Source organism: Melopsittacus undulatus, chromosome 6 (assembly GCF_012275295.1).
Source record: "Melopsittacus undulatus isolate bMelUnd1 chromosome 6, bMelUnd1.mat.Z, whole genome shotgun sequence".
Lineage (NCBI taxonomy): Eukaryota > Metazoa > Chordata > Aves > Psittaciformes > Psittaculidae > Melopsittacus > Melopsittacus undulatus.
The window spans coordinates 10,079,342-10,098,689 of NC_047532.1; the positions used below are offsets into that span (position 1 = coordinate 10,079,342).

The 19,348-nt window shown below is 44.0% G+C and overlaps 2 protein-coding genes across 2 annotated transcripts in view; one reads left to right on the top strand and one right to left on the bottom strand.

Annotated features, from left to right (window-relative positions):
- The window catches only part of MIER1 (MIER1 transcriptional regulator), a 40,568-nt gene extending 39,251 nt beyond the window's left edge, over positions 1–1,317 (bottom strand). Inside the window, exon 1 of the mRNA XM_005151188.3 lies at positions 1,301–1,317. The gene's annotated coding sequence lies outside the window, so the exon portion shown is untranslated. The remainder of the gene's footprint in view (positions 1–1,300) is intronic.
- Positions 189–18,631, top strand: DNAI4 (dynein axonemal intermediate chain 4). Its single transcript, XM_031050712.2, has 17 exons — positions 189–242; positions 557–689; positions 1,433–1,596; positions 4,197–4,306; positions 4,574–4,730; positions 6,415–6,554; positions 8,237–8,410; positions 8,885–9,088; positions 10,334–10,569; positions 12,015–12,101; positions 13,487–13,638; positions 14,430–14,587; positions 14,769–14,890; positions 15,638–15,736; positions 16,365–16,591; positions 17,317–17,470; positions 18,626–18,631. The coding sequence occupies exons 1-17, from the start codon at positions 208–210 to the stop codon at positions 18,629–18,631; spliced, it is 2,358 nt and encodes a 785-aa protein (XP_030906572.2). The 5' UTR covers positions 189–207.
- Positions 18,632–19,348: the final 717 nt, after the last annotated feature.

Sequence of the window (19,348 nt, forward strand, 5' to 3'; positions counted from 1 at the left end):
GCCCGAGCAGGGCAGGCCGCGGCCCCGCGGGGTCCCTCCTCAGGCGGGCGGGCGGCCGCGGGGTGGGTAGGGGGGAGCACGGCGCAGCCCGCGCTGCCGCAAGGCCTATCAGCGGCGCCGTCCTTGGCAGCCAATCCCCGCGCCGCGTCTTGGGGGTGCGTTGCCGTGGTTACCGCTCGACGCGGTGACGCGGCCCTGGCTGTCGCCATGCAGGGCCCCGGCGGCGGCCGGCGGCGTCCCACGTGAGTGCCGGGGCAGCGGCTCCGGGGGGGGAGGGACCGGGGTACCCCGACACAGCAGCCCCAGTCACTGCACCCCTTGCCCCTTCATTGCCACAGCAGTCCCCCTCAATAAGCTCCTCCAGTTCCAACCCCCTGCCAGGGGCAGGGACACCTTCCCCTAGAGCAGCTTGCTCCGAGCTCCGACCAACCTGGCCTAATTTCAAGATTAATGTCCTTTAAACCATTCCTGAAAGTTAAGGGATGAGTAGTTCAGTGCTTGTATTTGCTTGTTCCCGTTTTACTGATCGAAACAAAAGTTCTGTGGCCAATTCCAGGCTCAGGCAACCCTCGAGAACAAGTGTTTACAGACAGGCGAGCATCGCAAGCAGCATCTACAGGTACAGGGCGGAGAGCTGCAGAAGCCAATCCACCACGTCCGAGAGAACTGCAGACAAGTACATCATACGGGTGAGGAGACAGTTATGCTGCTCCCAACAGTTCTGAGTAGTTAGTTATGGTGGGTGTTAAAAGCTGTCAGGAAGTGGGAGAGGGAAGAGGAAAGGAAAGGCTTGTCTGAACCTGAGCTGTGGAGGAAGAAAATGATCACGGAGATTAATCTGTTCTGAAATGATGATGTTGAGTGTCCAAAACCAATCTACAATAACAATAGCAAAAACTTAAGAGTAACAACTCTCCTCCTAATATGACAACTACTGACTTTCAAATCCATGTGAGACGTTGCCTGTAGCACTTCTGTGTCTTCACCTAAAACCGTGATCTGTTTAAAGACCTTCCTGAATACTTCCTTACAAGAAAATAATCTGAGCAGTACAATAAAAATGATGCACAATTGTTCCTTTGTTGCTTTTGCTGTACTGTTAATGTGAGTTGAGGAGACACAATCCATAAACCACTATTGGTAGTCATTACAGACTAATAGTCATTATAGAATAATATAATTTGAAAGAGACACTAGGGCTGACAAGGAGAGGAAGTGGGTCTGACATCCACACAGATACAGTTTTTCCAGCCATTTGCAGCTATTTCTATAGGGAGAGCTCCAGAGGGCTTCCTCATACCTTCTGCCAGCTTCCTGCCTGGATCCAGGTCCTCTTCCTGTTCCAGATGAGACAAAATGTTGCAAGTATCATCACTGTCACTTGTTGTGGGGAAACAGTGGAACTATTGTAACTATTTAAGTATTTCTCCAGGTTTTTGATGAAGGAAAGAATGTCACACCCCGTCCACTCTTCCAATCAGACCCAAGTACTGATGCACTCAGGCAAGACAAGCTCTCTGGAGCCACAGGATCCATTTTGCTTGCTCTTTTTCCCACGCAGCAGCTATCAAGAACTAGTTTAGCCTCCCTCTCATGGTAAGTCAATGTACTGGTTCTTAAATCTGGCCTCAAATCTAAAGCAGCCATACTCCTGATCTTCTGCAAGCTTTGGAGTTGAAGTTATGTTACTGTGCAGGACTGTCCACATACAGAAATACGCCTGCCAGTCTTCACTTAAAATCTGGGAACTAGCACAAGTACAATGAATGGAATTTGTCTGTATTCATGACTATGTTGGAACTCCTGCTGAAATGCTCACAGAGGTGGAAGCAGCTGAGGCACACACTCCTGCGATATCTCTAATTTCACTCAGATTCTCCTTCCTTCAATTCTCCCTGTCTCCTGCAGAGACCCCCCCTGCAGCCCTGATCCAGCTCTGGGGCAGTAGCACAAGAGGGACGTGGAGCTGTTGGAGCGAGGCCAGAGGAGGCCATGGAGCTGCTGCGAGGGCTGGAGCAGCTCTGCTCTGGAGCCAGGCTGAGAGAGCTGGGCTGGGGCAGTCTGGACAAGAGAAGGCTCCTGAAGGGGAGACCTCAGAGCAACTCCAGTGCCTAAAGTGGCTGCAGGAAAGCTGGAGAGGGGCTTTGGACAAGGACCTGTAGGGAGAGGCCAAGGGGAATGGCTTGAACCTGCCAGAACAGGGGAGACTGAGCTGAGCTCTTAGGCAGAAGCTTTTCCCTGGGAGGGTGCTGAGGCGCTGGCACAGGGTGCCCAGAGAAGCTGTGGCTGCCCCATCCCTGGCAGTGTTCAAGGCCAGGTTGGACACAGGGGCTTGGAGCAAGCTGCTCCAGTGGAAGGTGTCCCTGCCTGTGGCAGGGGTTGGAACTGGATGAGCCTTAAGGTCTCTTCCAACAGAAACCAGGCTGGGATTCTGTGATTCCTAAACCACATATTTTTAGGTAACAAACCACAATGGACCACTTACAGAGATCACAATGAACACCTCATGGTTCAAACTGACAGCCACCCGAGCAGCAGGCTTTGTACTGGTGAGGGCTGCACACAAAGTTACAGCAGAACCTAAACAGGTACACCACAAAACACTGTTTATACATTGAGGCAGTGCTCTGGTTGTGTTCTGGGTTTCCAAACAAGGCTGTGCAGTGGAGGTGGGGCACTTGTAGCTTGTTGATAACACTTCCTTTAGCTACTTCAGATCCTTTCTGCCTTTCCTAATCTGGGGTTGGTTGTTTTTCAAAACTGGAATGTATCAACACCTGCCCATCTGTGGGATGGGAAACGTGAGGCCTGATTTCACTGAAGAGCTACAAATTTATCGTATTTTGTCTGTTTTAATGACACTTCTTAAGTACAGAAAGTCCTTTTTACAAACTTGAATGTCTCAGTTCAAATACCTACACACTGTTAACACAGTAAGAATCCTCTATTTGAAACCAGTTTAAGCAATTTAACACTCTGTGATTATGTGCATCCATTTCAAAAGATGCTCTTACACAAAAACATTTGAGTTAGAGCTGCTGAATTACATGTTTCACTACTTAGGAGTTTTATTTACAAACCTTCAGTATAGAGGGAATAAACAAAGTCAATGGACTTGAGCCATTTTCTCTTGGGGTGAGATATTCAATTAAGTCATGCAAATGAAGGTAAAGGACTATTTGTGTTTCAAATGAAACATAATGAAGCACATCGGTATATCAAACGGTGTGTGCTCACTCAGACTGCACTAGAGAAGATGTTACATATTTAGTCCAAAGGGACTAAAAGACTGGTGAAGTCAGCGCTGGGAATAAAACACAAAGAAAAGCTTTATTTACTGTTTTCGTTGGCAAAGTTAATGCCATGGTGATGTCTGAGAAGGAGGGATTGCAATTTGGGAACTCACTCCTTGTCATATTTCCTAGGCTGGCTGTTAGAAAGGATAATCCCAGAGGATGGGATATTAAACAGGAGCAGACACAAAAAAAAATGACTGAAGAATAAGAAGTGTCTCCTGAAAACTAAACACATCGTTTTTGGAGACTAGAGGGCTTTATTTAACAGACAAAATGGAACTATTTCACTTTAGTTTTAAATACAAACCTGAAGAACTGTCTTTTTCAACTGCTTTTGGTGTAATTGCTCGTGCTCAGCTGTTGAGGAAGAGAAACTCTGCTGACAAGCCTCCCAACTGTACCAAGTTTTCAATTTTACCTCTCATTCTCTCACCTATCCCTTCTGTGAATATCACCAATGGTTTTTAACAAGCTGATCCCTTCAAAAGAGTTTCTGTCGCATTTCAAAGACTTTTCAGTGCATGCAAAGCACCAAAGGATGTGAATCCTGGTGGAGATAGGTGCTGTCTCTGGGTGAGCCTTATCACACAGTGGGCAGCCAACACTTCACGTTACTATATGATAGGGCTGAATCCAAGAGCTCAGTAGCTTCTTTTCCAGCAGTTCTTTAATTCCTCAGGACTTGCTGTCAGAGGAATTCTTCCTTTTTAAGTCTTCTTCAAACCATTTATTTTCTTTCCTAAGCCTTCTGCAGCTCCTTTCATAACACAACCACCACCGTATGTGCTCTTACAGTCTTTGTGGTTTATCCTGGTAACAACATTGCTATTTTTGTGACATTTTGCTAACTGACATCTGGACCCTCACATACTATTTCTGCTTATTTCTTTGTTACTGAAGGACATATGGAAGCAGCACCACTTCTACATCAAACGTCTCAACGGCTGAGTCTGTAATGGATGAAACAGCAGAGTCTGGCTCTCCAGGGGACACAACCGTTAGTTTCCCTGGTAAAGAACATATGCTATATAATTAAAGGCTTAATTCATCTTTGGAGCACTAGTTACCTGGTAAAGAACTTGCGCTGTATAATTAAAGACTTCATTTTTCTTTGGGGCACTGTGATTTGTGAGGCTCTGCAGTCAGTGGGTGTGAGATGCCTGGCACTTCACTCAGTGCCTCACAACTGATCATTCAATATTATCAGAATTAATCTGTCTTCTTTGACATTTAGAGCAGAAAAGGTCTCACTTACGGATCTCATCTAATTTTTTCAGATGTGCAGGTGAGACAAGAGGAGGTAAAAGAAGAACTGACAGAAGCAGACTTAGATAAGAGAGTAGATATTTACCTCACAGAGACAGAAACTATCTGGATACTGAATCTGCCGGCTGTTGTGATGTCTACAGAGTCAGAAGACGCTGAAAGAGTTCTGTATGTATCTCTGTAGTTGTGTATACACAAGTATGCTCAGCACACTCAATTTCTGCTGGTGGCAAAGTCCTGAACAGGCTGCTTACACACAGGTTAAGTACTCTGACTACCACAACCAGTCACTCCACTTTTCTTTAAAACCTTATTGGGCTCAAGTCTCTCTTTTGACACAACAGCTTAAATTTCTTACAGCTCCATCTTGTTGAGTAAATTAGTTCTCTCCTTCAATGGTAAAAGAAGGCAGATTAGCAAAGTCAGGGGATGGTAACAAGAGAACACACAGGTGATAGGGGAAAGAGGAGATGGAGAAGTGTGGAATACAGGAATTACAGGATTTAATTTTAGCAAAAACAGTATGAAACTGTAAGCATTAGCACTGATTCTTGTGTGTGGCTTTACAGCCATTCAAGTATTGGTAATAAAAATACAAACTCTTCAGGCTTCCTCTGAAGCTCTTCACAGTGCTCCTACCTAGAAGAAACCTCACCCCACCATGAGTGACATCGCCTGTTAAAATACTGTGTCCCCCCCTTAGCTGCATCTGGTGTGGACTCCAGTCTCCACCCTGGACTGCCATGACCTTTGATAGGGAGTGAACACAAATCATACAGGGGTTTAGCTTACTCCCAGGAGCTGGCTGGGACAGAGTGCAGCAAAGTTCTCTCCATGACGGATGTCAGACTGCTAGACTTGTCACATGGCTTTTGTAAATGGCAGCCCTAAAGCCTGGGATGCACTGGACTGCAGCTGGCAAGTCAAACAACTGACCTAAGGGAGGTTTTTCTGCTAGTACAGAATGCCAGCCCGGTTTGTGTTGGAAAGGACCATAAAGCCCATTTAGTTCCAACCCCTGCCACAGGCAGGGACCCCTTCCACTGGAGCAGCTTGCTTAAGCCCCTGTGTCCAACCTGGCCTTGAACACTGCCAGGGATGGGGCAGCCACAGCTTCTCTGGGCACCCTGTGCCAGCGTCTCAGCACCCTCCCAGGGAAGAACTCCTGCCTAAAATATGTATTTATGTATATATATATATACACACACACTCAATGTTCATGGTAGGACTCCAACCCCCACTGCCTGTGAATCACACTGGTGTGATTTTGGGGAAAAGGGAAGAGGAAGAACACCCTATGAATCAGACTTAGCCAGTGTACACAGCACACAGTGCCAACCATATAGGAACAGGCAGTGACTGCTCCTGAGCACAGCAGCCTGTTTGTGATCTAAGGTGGGGTATCACCTCTATCTGCTGTTAGAATATTTAAACCAGAACAGTAGAAAAAGCTTCACAATCTCCACTGACCACTCCTAAGAACCTGAGGGCTGGATGAAACAGAAATGCTCTAGTTTCATTTCTGTTTCTTGGACGCACTGCCCTTCACTCCCAAGCGATGAGAGCCACACACTTTTGAACCCCTCCGAAACCCACCAAAAGTAGCTGGAATAGCTGATGTCTAGCTTTTCAGGCCATTTTTATGGCTCAGAACAGCATCACAAGGTCACAAACAGCTGCTGAAAGCCAATACATGGAGTGAACTAAAATCTAGCCATGAGAAAAAAAAACAAGCAGTAAATTTATGCCATGGAGTATCCTCTCCTGACCAACCTGTGGTTAAATACACCAAGAAGTTGAATGCAAATGGTTTTCAGACTGTCAATGTATACATTTTCCCCTTCTTTCTGAGGGAGCGGAACAAAGTTTACACTGACATGTGCAAGAGCAAGGCCGACAAAGACTGCTTTGTGGAAAAAACAATGCAAACCATCAACAGAGCCACCAAGAACAAGGAGGTGCAATGTGACAGAATCATCATGGAAGACAAAGGTAAAGTTCCCAAGGCCCATACAGAAAGGGTATTTAATAAGAACAGGCTTTCACTGATTGTACCCTCAGCAGTTCATTATTAGAATCATACAATCACAGAATGGTTTGGGGTGGAAAGGATCTTAAGATCATTCAGTTCCAACCCCCTGCCACAGGAAGGGATGTCTCACATTAGATTATGTCACCCAAGGCTCTCTCCAGCCTGGCCTTGAACACTGACAGGTATGGCACATTTAGCACTTTGGGCAACCTGCTCTTCACCACCCCCACAGGGAAGATCTTCCTTGTATCTAACTTGAACTTTCCCTGCTTAAGTTTTAACCCATTACCCATTGTCCTATCATTACAGTCCCTGATGGAGAATCCCCCTCCAGCATTCTGTTTACTTACTAAACATTTACTTGGGCAAACTCCAGCATTACAGCTGTACTGTGGGACCTCAGCAGACTCCCTGGGCACAGTCCGGATACTGAGGAAAGGGTTTTCTTTCCATCTTCCATTCCTAAGCAGAAGATGTCTCCTCAACTTCAAGAGCCACTTTGATTTCGGGTGGCCTTTTCTGTCCTTCCCAAAACTCAAGCACTGGTTTTGGTGCACTGCATCTGTTGCAATAAAACAGGCATTACATTAGCAGAGAGCTGCTGTGTCCTTCCTGCCTCAGCACCCTGCAAGCAGACTTTGCTGCTCAGGAGGCAGAACTTTCCCCTAATACTCAACTATGCTCCTGAAATATGAAAGAACACAGTTCCCTTTTCTCTCCTTTGCTTCTCAGTGATGCTGGCTTCTATTGCTATTTGCCATAATGCAAAGAGAACCTTTGGTATGAGTTGAATGTCTTGCGGAAAGCAGAAAATCTTGGCAGTCTCACAAAATAGATGCAATTTTACACAATGTTCAGCTTCAGTGCTCTAAAAAAAGGTTATAGGGAAATATCAAGGTTTTAGATGCATGTGCTGAGGTTTGCTTCACTAAGGGCATTTTTTTTTTGTGTAGGAGGCCAAAGAAAACCATGGGAATTGTCATTGCAAACGTTTTCCCTTTTTTTTATTAAATGTATGTAAAATGGGGGGAAAGGAAGTAAACCAGATATTGATATGATTTGAATAACATATCTTTCCCCTTTCTGCGTTCCTTGAGCACCAGCAGAGCTCATTCCAACCTACACTTCGAAAGCTGAAAACGCAAATGGAAGGCTATAGAGCATTGTTTGACCCTGCTGAAGCCGCATACCCAGGAGACCCCCCTGGAGTTGTTGCAGTCACACAGCAGCTGCTGCTACAGCCTTGTCTGACCCACAGTTGGTTTCAAATCTCCTCAGCCAAACAGCTGGGAGCATAGTACAGGAAGTAAATCTTTGCTCAGCTGTACATAGTCTTTACCATAGGGAATCACGGAGTGGTTTGTGTTGGAAGGGACCTTAAAGCTCATCCAGCTCCAACCCCTGCCACGGGCAGAGACACCTTCCACTGGAGCAGCTTGCTCCAAGTCCCTGTGTCCAACTTGGCCTTGAACACTGCCAGGGATGGGGCAGCCACAGCTTCTCATTCAACCTATTTCAGTGTCCCATCACCCTCACAAGGAAGAACTTCTGCCTAAGATCTCATCTAAATCTATCTTTTTAGTACTTTTTAGTAACATACTGAAACAAGAGACTTGCATAACACAGTGTAATTCATTCCTAGGGGAGATGGTCACTTCCTGGAGCTTTTATGATACATTTAACGCATCGGAAATAGAACCAATGTTCAAAACAGAAGGCAGCACAGGCAACAAGACAGAGAAGGCAACTGAAACAAGCAGCAAACCTCACACCACTGAAAGGCAGGATCAGACTACCCCTGTCTCTTCTATCAAAGGTAAGATTCTTCCAGTTTGACATTCCTGCTATGTTTTCATCCTTCTAAACCATGCACATCCCTACTGTGTGTGAAGAAAATGTTTGGTCTGTCTGCCTGGCACTTGCAAGAGTTTGTCAAAGAGTCTTGGACAGGTCTGCACCGAGACTGTGAACTGCCATCATATCTTAAATCTATTTATCTTAAATACAGATAAATAGCCAGTGACAAAGTTTTCTGGTATTTACTTAGGACAGTAGAAGCAAAACACCAATTGTGAATAACTCCACTAGTGTCTCATCTTAATACTTGTACATGAAAATAATTAACAAAATTAAAGCCAGAAAAAATTAAGAGTGGAGGTATTTTTTGATGATGACAGATTTTTCTATGCTTTTTGCAGGTGGAGGAAGAGGAGATTTCTTATCCCCTTGATTTTTATGTGCTAAATATTTTCATGTTAAAACTGGCTTTTCCTGTGTTATCTGTTGTCAGGCAGCACAACTTCTGTGACTTCGGGAAGTGCTCTTGTTGCCAAGAACCAAGAGGAGGAGGTGAAGGAGCAGGAGGAGTGCCAGTCAGAAGCTCTCCCAATACCAGAAAACCTTCAGAAGGGTTTATTTTTCATGGAGAGGATTCTAATGGAGAATATTTTCCAACCCAAACTTGCAGCTTATCGGCAGCTTCCCATCCTTATAGGTTTGATTCTTATTGACTACCCTGTTTTCAGCACAAGGCTTTGTGTGCTATTGAGTCTGAGTCCTGTCCCTCATCCAATGTCTTTACAGACAAGTCATTTAAGAAGCAGACAAAGGAAAGGGGACTTTAGGAGATGGCAACATGTACTTTGTAGTTTGAAACTCACTTTAACACACACCCCTACCATACTTGGTATAAAACCTGAATACATGAGTCCTCCTCTCATCACCACAAACTGACTTAACTCAAAATATCAGTCAAACTTGTTTCCTAACAGTTAAGATACAGATTAATTCTTCTACTTCTCCAACTACCTGTTTTCATTGGAAAATCTTTTACAGTTTGTTTGGTGGTGATTTTGGGGGGTTTATTTTATGAGGACACTGATGGTAAACAGAAGTTTTAGCCTGATGGATGCCCAGTGTCTAACAATGTACATTCATTGCAGACTGTAAGAGGCATACCCTGGCCCCATGTTCTAAGTAATATTTTATCTTATACAAGAATTCCAAGTTAACACAGGGCTTAAAACAAAAATCAAAGGCAGATCCACACAGTGCTGATACTGTATTGTACCTCCACGTCCTACAGTCACAGTTTCTCAAGCAATGAAAGTGTTATATCCTGTTGCTCTTCAGGAACTAACTACAATGAGAGCACAACAAAGGCCAGGAAGACTATGGCAGTTTACCATGTTCTTATACTGTTAACAGTGATCTAAGATCAATTTATGATTTGTATATTATATAAAGGGGTGACTAAACAAAAATACTTGGCAAACATAGTCTAAAAACATGCCGTACACTTGATTTTCCCAAGTAATGAGGAACTTACTACAGCATCACGTAACTTAGCTATGGTATTGCAGCATCAAGGTGTTGTGTGGCTCTTTAAAATTTGACTTCTAGAAGAAAATCCCTGTTTAGACACATTTTTAAAGATAAGAGATTAGAAACATTCCTGGTAGGGGGTGAACACACATTCCTAACTTGTTGCTGGGTAGCTAAACCCACTCATTAAATCCCTGGAGCATATCTGGCACACCACAGCCCAATCCAGGCCCATCAACATTTTAGTTATGGTTTTATAAGTTAGGATGTCTTAATTCTTCAAATCTTTCTTTCATTTTGGGTATTTTGCTACTAAATATTTGCTGAAAGGGTAAGTATTTCTTCTGATATGAATCACTGGAGTTGGATGAGTGAAATGTTACTACCCAGACTCTACCATATTGGTGTGTTATAGATCCTGGAGTTACATCAGACAGTAGTGGTACAGAGGAAGACAAAAAAGAAGCTAAACAGGAAAAGAGTGACAGGGAAAAGGATGAGCAAGAGGCAGCATTCACTGATCCAGCACTTCTATCAGCTCTAAAAGAAGAAACTACACCAGTTCCCACACTGGAATGGCTGTGGTCTTATGCATGTCATTTAACTAATGGTCACAGCGTGACCAGTATGGCCTGGAGCAAAGTAAACCCTGTGAGTTCACAAATCTTCTTCTAAGCTGTTTCAAAATGGTCTAAGTCATTGTTGGTATAAAAATAACCCCCTGATTCTGATGTACTTTGTTGGAAGGGGATATCAGAGAAATGGATTCATCTTTACAGTCAGGTGAGCTGTCTTTGCATCTCACCCTCTGCATTTTGTTCTTTCATATAACGATACTGCTACATTATTCTACAGGTTAGACCACTGCAATAGACTCTTCCTACAAAACCTGTCACAACAGCTTTACCTGGTTCAGAATTGAAGTTAATTGGTCCAGTTTACCAGGGGCACTCACCTGAACAACAACACCACTAAGATAATGGACTTGGTCTGTTATAGAATTGGAAGATTGAGCTTAACAACCTACTGCTAAACTTTTTTCATCACAGTTTATCATAGAATCCCAGCTTGGTTTGTGTTGGAAGAGACCTGAAATCCCATCCAGTTCCAACCCCAGCCACAGGCAGGGACACCTTCCACTGGAGCAGCTTGCTCCAAGCCTCTGTGTCCAACCTGGCCTTGAACACTGCCAGGGATGGGGCAGCCGCAGCTTCTCTGGGCACCCTGTGCCAGCGCCTCAGCACCCTCTCAGGGAAGAGCTTCTGCCTAAGAGCTCAGCTCAGTCTCCCCTGTTCTGGCAGGTTCAAGCCATTCCCCCTGTCCTGTCCCTACAGCCCCTTGTGCAAAGCCCCTTTTCCAGGCTTCTTGTAGCCTCTTCAGATACTGGAAGGCTTCTGTAAGGTCTCTCCTGAGCCTTCTCAGGACACCACATCTTTGTTTCTAACTACAATCTCCCAGGAAAGCAGCATTCATCTAACTTTAAAGACAAGATGCAACACAACAGGCACAGATTTCTGAGCAGCTGGCCCAAGTTTATTCAGTTTGGTTTCAGTGGAGGCGAGAATGACTCAGTCATCTCCTCTTTCACTGCAACGTAAAGCTCAGGTTTTCCAACAGAGCTCTCTTATGGCCACAACAAAAATAATGAATGGAAGGAAAGTAAAAAGCAGGTGAGGATGAGAAACATAAAACCAGTAAGATTGCCCCAAGGGAAAATGAATGAACATAAAGACCATTTCACACTGTTAGCACACCAGATGCCCAGATATGATTAAGTTGGACACGTTTATAGACTTCAACCTTAGAATTAGAGGGCAAACAAATACCTTTTAAAGTGTTATTTTCTCTGGAAAGGGACATATTTTTATGCTGGCAGGAATGGAGATTGCAAACACAACTGACGGTGGCTATAAATGCACTTTTAGTTAAACCAGCTTCCAGTACTCTAGAAATTCTGTTGTTCTTGTGTGTTATTCCACTTGTACATGAGCCTTATTTTTCCAGACTTTGCACTGTTAACAGAAAGTTGCCTTTTAGAAATACACAACTGAACTTTCAGTTGAATTGAGCTTACTTATGTTCATCTGTGCTTTCAGGATCTTCTAGCTGTTGGTTATGGAGCATTTGATTTTAAAGGCCAGAAGAAAGGCTTGGCTTGCTGCTGGTCACTGAAGAACCCCATGGTAATGAGCCAGCACTTTGTTTTGTTTTCTTTCCTTTTCCTCAATGCATTTTCCTGCTATACTATTTCTGCTTTATATATTTCCCTCTTACTGTTTCTAAAAGCAAGACCTAGCAATGAGGTCGAATTTGCTATCACAAACCACACATCTCTGGAAAAGTGACTGACAACAGTACCTAGCAATGTGCTTAAATCTAGACCCCAAGAAAGCACCTGTAGGAAACAGTTTAGTTCTATGCCTGTCTGTCCTCTCAACCGACACTTCCAGCAGAGGTGATGACTGTATTGGTGGTTTGGTAACATGGACATCTGTTCACAGGAATTAAACCCATTACAGGCCACCAAGCGACTAGCGGATGGTCACTACTCACAGGTAGTACCAGTCTATGCCAGGCAACATAGCAATGCAGGTCTCTATACCCTATTTCCAATCCCTAGAGCCACCTACCGAAGACTGTAAACCTGTTTTGTTACTATTGTGGGTAGGCACAGGTATGTAGAAATAATTATTTAGACTGGAAAAATGCCCTGAGCACAGCAAATGTGAAAATAAATCAATTTATCTTTTGTTTTTTCAAAATTTATAGGCCATTTGTTCAGTAATTCCAAATGCTCACCACAAAGAACAAGTGAATTTCAAATTCAAGGATTATCCTTTCCAATCCAAGAAAAGAAAACAAATCAAACAAACAAGACCTTCACACTTTACTCACATAGCTCAATCTTAGGGAACTTGATTTTTAGGTGGTTGGTTTGGAGTAGACCCATCTAACTTATTTTACAGTGTAACATTTTGGATAGTCTTTATTTTCCCCTAATGACATCAGCTGCAGCAAGAAATCACAGAATCCCAGCCTGGTCTGTGTTGGAAGGGACCTTAAAGCTCCTACCCCTGCCACAGGCAGGGACCCCTTCCACTGAAGCAGCTTGCTCCAAGCCTCTGTGTCCAACCTGGCCTTGAACACTGCCAGGGATGGGGCAGCCACAGCTTCTCTGGGCACCCTGTGCCAGCGCCTCAGCACCCTCACAAGGAAGAGTTTCTGCCTAAGAGCTCAGCTCAGTCTCCCCTGTTCTGGCAGGTTCAAGCCATTCCCCTTGGCCTGTCCCTACAGGCCCTTGTCCCAAACCCCTCTCCAGCTTTCCTGCAGCCCCATCAGATATTGGAAGACTTCTGTGAGGTCTCCCCAGAGCCTCTCTTCTCTAGGCTGAAATAAACTGAACCCTTTAGAATATAGTACCTGATTTCTGTCTGTGTTTCTATAGTCACTACAGTCATCAGCACTTGAATTCTCCAGCAGAGCCTGGCAATTCAGTATCCAATGTTGAGAAGACAGAAGTAAATTAAGAAACTAATTTAAAACATCCTTGTGTTTTTCTCCTGGTCAGTGGCCAGAGCGCATTTTCCAGTGTGAGTATGGTGTTACTGCTCTGGATTTTTCCATGGCAAGCCCAAATCTCTTGGCAGTTGGAATGTATGATGGATCTGTGACAATCTATGATGTACAGAGCTGTAATGACACTGTGCTCTTTGACAGCAGGTAAGCAGCGACTGCACATCTCCTTCCCACCTTCATCACCTCTTAAAAAGTAAAGGAATATCCACAACTGAGGAGCTGAAGGAATAGTAACAGCTTAATCCTCAGCCACCAGCATTCTCCTTCTGTACTGCCATCGCTCTCTATTCTTATTCTGGCTGATAAATGCTTATATTACTTTAACACCACTGGTCCTTATCTGATGTATGACACTCTCTGTGCCTGTTACTGTGCATACAAAGCGAGTTCCCCATGTTGGAGAGGTGAAACAAATGAACACCATGCTCTAAGAAAATGTTGCAAGTTACCACCACATACCATTTCATACTCCATGTACTTACTAAGACAACCCTGCCCCACATAATAAATCCTTATGGGAACCCAGTTGCAGATTTTGGTGTTTTCTCACTGATTCCACTTGTTAAACAAGGAAAGAACATCTGAACAGGGGAGCGATAAGCAGAAGTTAAGAAGAAAATGAGAGAGGGGGGGAATTAGGGAGACACATATCTTTAAGGACACTCCTGCAAGTCTCCTACAGGCTGATTTCATGATTCAGGTGTCAATGAAAGGTGTGTCAACACATTAACAATGCCCTGAACCTAAAACCAAACAAGCATGACAAAAGACAAAGTTTCCTGGAGAAAAGAACCAATGTTCAGATTTTGTTTTGTTTTTTTAAGAAAAGCTAACAATATCTTTGTCTTAAGACTTGATGTTCATTACAAAGTGGAAGGTTAATTATTTCTTGGTTTTGTTCATCTCTGATTTGTCATGTGCATCTTTTGTCCCAGAGAATCCCCAAACAAACATAGAGGTCCTGTGTGGCAGCTGAGGTGGGTGGAACAGGACAGAGGTGAGGCAGGAGGTGGCAAAAGAGAGAGACTGTTCTGTATCTCAGCAGACGGCCTAATAACTGAGTGGTACATACAGAAAAGACTTGACTGCACTGGTAAGCAACATCCTCTGTAGCGTTCCTGCAGAGGGATAACACCTAAATTGCTCAATTTCATTTCAGGTGACATTTATACCAGTTATCATACACAAAACATCTAAGAGCATTCCAAAGAAGCACAAGTTACTTGTAGCATTGTCACATTCTTGTTTGACAAAAACTCTTGCTATTTGCACAGATCTGATGAAAATAAAGCGAAAAGAAAGTGAGAAGAAAATATTACCAGATAAGAAAGAGAGGAAAAGCGAAGCACTGATATCTCGACAGGCAGCTGGGATGTGCTTTGACTTCCACCCAAAGGTAAGCTCAGAATGTCCATCCTGGCTAAAGCAGTATCTAGGAAAACCACACAGGAGGAGTGAGATCCTCAGCTTGAGCTACTTTAATATGCACTAGGCTGGGACTTGGCACTGGTACTTGAAGCATATTTAGTTCTGAAACAAATTGCTTCTTAGCTAGTAACAGTTTTACCCAAGATGGATGAAATGTTAAACCAAACATAACCCCTGTATGAGAACAACTACATAATTTCAGCCATGTTAGTCATATTCACCTTGGGCCAGATCCTAGGGCAGATCTGTGTGTGTTGGTCACATCAGTGAGAACTTGACTGTTCGGCAGCTCCCGAGCCCAGGCCCTGCATGGCTGTGCTCCTCCTCTTTAGCCAGCTGAATACTGTCCACAGAGCGCGTGCAGAATTCATGTGTTTGCCCATGTGGACTGCATAAAGTCTGGTATTTTCAGGAGTCAGAACTCACAGTGTATGCTCGGCACAGAGAACACACATCACAAATCCCACACATTCTGGCACCACTGCATCTACTGCACATACACCTCAACAACTCAGTGCACAACAGCCTGGCAGCCCCATCCTTCTTCCTCAGTTTTGTCACTGCCAAACTCATATAGTCCTTTCACAGACTATCACATGAGTGAGAAAAAGGTTAATCCAATTTAGGCTACTTTTACAGAATCACAGAATCCCAAGGGTTGGAAGGGACCTCAAAAGATCATGTAGTCCAACCCCCAACCCAACCTTTCTTTCAGGATACAAACTTTTATCTGGCTGGAACAGAAGACGGTTGTATCTACCAGTGCTCCTGTTCAAGCAATGGGCAGTTTCTAAAGACATACAGAGGCCACAAGGTGAGTGATACGTAGAAAAAGCAATGCCAGCAGAAACTGCTCAATTAAGTTCACAAATGTATTAGTTCCTTTGCTTATTTTTACTAAAGAAAACATCTGCAACAAAACAAACATAAACTACTTCTATCAGAAACACATTTCCATTGCATAAAGCATCACAGTCTTAGTGGATCACTTTCTATTAGGATTTTTAAGTAAGCTATTAAAACTTGTATTATAAACTGGTTTAAAGCTCTAGTTCTGCCTTTATATTAAGAAAACAACCAGTAATGTGACTGGCCTGAAAACCACAGTTAAATAGTCTCACCTCTGAGGAAAAGGTGGCAGAACATTAACAGCACCTCTTTTGCGGTTAAGTCTCTGCCTCATCCAAGAAGCTGCCCTCTCACCACCAGTCTAACAGCTGGAGAAGGGGCAAAATCAGCTGAATGATTTTTATTCCCAAGATCTCTCCTGCCTTATCACATCACCTCCATCCTAATTTCCAATGGGTGACACATGATGCTGGTTTTGCTCTTAGGGTCAAAGGATAGCCAGAGTATCCATGAAAGGTCCCTATTAAAAACCATCCTGGGAAGCTGTAGGTCTAGAATAACACGAAGTTCTTTGTTTCTTCCCAAACACCAAGGGTCCTGTGTACAAAGTCACCTGGAACCCCCTCAGCACTGACATGTTCCTCAGCTGCTCTGCAGACTGGAGCATTATCCTGTGGCACCGGGATTCACAGACACCCATTTTAACCTTCAGTTCTGCCAGTGCTTTTGTTCATGACATTATGTGGTCTTCAAAATCAGCCTTCATGTTTGCAGCAGTGAATGAAAGCAGAGTAGAAATTTGGGATCTTAGGGTCAGCATGTAAGTAAACACTTTTCTCAAAGAAGATTCTGAAACTTAATGGCACAAAGGCTGCACACTATTGCCTCATCAGTGTTGTTAACTCACCAGTAAGCATTTGCTTGCTCAGCTATTGAAAGTATTGCATTTTAAAATACTCATTTTGTAACAGCACATGGTAGTTACCAGAGAACTGTGATTACAACAGAAGGAGCTGAATGCTTTATGGAACTGATAAACAGCAAACTGGGCTTTGTTCCTGCAAAAATAATAGATTTCTGCCACAGTTAAAAGGAAAAAGAACTGAGACACTTTGATCTTTCATAAAGACAGGATGGTCAGAAGTTGAGGCACCTCTCATGTTTCCCCTCTACTGTAAAGCAGGTGCACAACTCACCTCAATTAACCTGTGGCCTTGCACTGCTGGGCTGTCCCATTCAGTGTTAACCACAGCATGAAGCCCATGTGGAGAAGGGGCCTGTCAAATCTGGTGGTAGCAAAAAGCAAATTCTACATATAATAAAGGTATCACCCCCCAGCCCATATCAGGCAATAGAACAGATTTTAGGCAGCCAGGATATCTCAGTTAATAGCAGCTGGGATTTTTGTTCTGGTAGAGGCCTAAACAAAACACTGTTTCACTTCTTAAGGTTTTTAGTACATCTAGAACATAGAAAGTAAATCACGCAACACCTATCAGGCTCACTCAACACAATGTGACCTGTTAATTCTGGCCTTCACTGCAGCTTGGAGCCCGTGCTGTCTCGCTTTGCCAAGCCAACAGCCAAATTCACATCTGTCCTCTTTGCTAAGAACACCGACTGCCTTCTCGTAGGAGACAGTCAAGGAGAAGTTGGTGTGTTTTTGGTGCAGAACCTGGCTGCTCTCAACAACAGTAAGGTATGATCTACATGGGAATGGTGGTAGCTCATGGAGGCCTGTGTGCTTGTCTAGCACATCATTCATCTGCAAGGAGGTTTCTGCTGAACACTAGCTAATAAATATTGAAACAGGTGGAATCAGATACAATCCCATGAGCAGATTAAACCCTGAGATGGTTCCTGCTCTTCTGTATACCACTAGAAACCTCAGGAATGATGAAGTAAATGTTGAATTTTAGGTTTCACTTGATCACAAATCCAGAACTTGGCTACAGCTGGATTTGGGAGGGACTCCTGGGGCAAGGGGAGGAAGGTGGAGCTCCTCTAAATGCAGTCTGCAGGTGGCTGTACTTGGCAGAATGCCTGTACCTGCTGACAATGCAGGACCTGCACTCTCCTGGCCACCCACAAGACAGTCTCACTTTGCTGGTAGCAGCAAACCCATCAGCCCTTCGGCTCTCCATTGCCCTCACTCTTCCAGAAGCCGCCCTGGGTACTTCAGCACCAGATGGATCCCTCCTCTGATCCATCCATGCTGATATCCATCTTCATTCCTAGGGCAATACAGATTAATATTTCACAAAAGTCAGCTTTGCATTTAGAAATTCTGGTAATTACCAGCTTCATTTGCCAAGTGCTGTAAAATACAGAGCAAAAAGATAGTTCTCTTAAAAAATAAAAGCAAGGCCATTGTCATCTCAATCTCCCCTCTGGCAGGTTAAAAACATTTCCCCTCATTCTTTCCCTACCGGCCCTTGTCCAAAGCCCTTCTCCGAGTTTCTTTTAGCCCCTATAGGCACTGCAAGCAGCTCTACCGTCTCCCTGGACCCTTCTCTTGTCCAGGCCAAACAACACACATCCCTCAGCCTGTCTTCACACCACACATGTATCATCTTGAAAATTAATTTCCTTTCTAAACAAGATATATGTTTGTTGCTGACACTACAAACACAATCCAAGCAGGCCTGCCAAAAAGTGCTGTTTTCAAGGAACATTGTTAGAAGTAAGCACTGTATTACCAGAGCTCCAAAGAAGAATCAGCTGACACAACACAAACTACCTCAGCCTGTTTGCTGGATGCTGGCCACGCAAGCAGCTCTGCTCTCAGTTTGTAAATAGGAATTGTGAATCACTGCACGTCTTACACTGCTCTTTTTTATCTCTTATTTTACAGGTTTAAGACTTTACCTTATAGGATATAATTGGTCCTGCTGTAGGTGTTTAACAGTAGTTAACCAATACTCCTTCTCGTCTGGTAGAGAGTGAGAAAGACTTATTATAGTACTAACAGAAATCATTTTAATGACTGAAAAGGAATAAACTTCTCCATGAAACCATACTGGCTAGAAACTGCCTTCAAATGCTCTACATTTTCCCCTGGAAGTCCCCCCCCCATTAGACAAACAAGTATTAATACACAGGGGGAACAGAAAGGTCTCCCTGATCTTTTCTACTTAGAGTTTTCTCCTTTGTTTTTCCACCAAGGTGTTTTCTGGTTGGGTTACCCAAAAACAAAAACAAACAAAAAAAAACAACCAAACAAAAAAAATCAAAATCAACTCCTGCATAGGTCACTCCAAAACACAGCCTAAACCCCTACCAGACTAGCCTGCATCTGCCCTGTGAGATCATACACTAAATGAATGGAATTCCCATGAGATCATAGAAACATATAATCCTAGATTATATGATGTGTTGGAAGAGACCTTAAAGCTCATCCAGTTCCAACCCCTGCCACGGGCAGGGACCCCTTCCACTGGAGCAGCTTGCTCCAAGCCCCTGTGTCCAACCTGGCCTTGAACACTGCCAGGGATGGGGCAGCCACAGCTTCTCTGGGCACCCTGTGCCAGCGCCTCAGCACCCTCCCAGGGAAGAGCTTCTGCCTAAGAGCTCATCT

Excerpts from the sequence above, each read along its gene's own strand:
- DNAI4 (XM_031050712.2), top strand. The coding sequence starts at position 208 with ATGCAGGGCCCCGGCGGCGGCCGGCGGCGTCCCAC. Across the intron at positions 10,570-12,014 it reads CCTGGAGCAAAGTAAACCCT|GATCTTCTAGCTGTTGGTTA; the intron begins GTGAGTTCACAA and ends CTGTGCTTTCAG. Across the intron at positions 13,639-14,429 it reads ACTGTGCTCTTTGACAGCAG|AGAATCCCCAAACAAACATA; the intron begins GTAAGCAGCGAC and ends CTTTTGTCCCAG.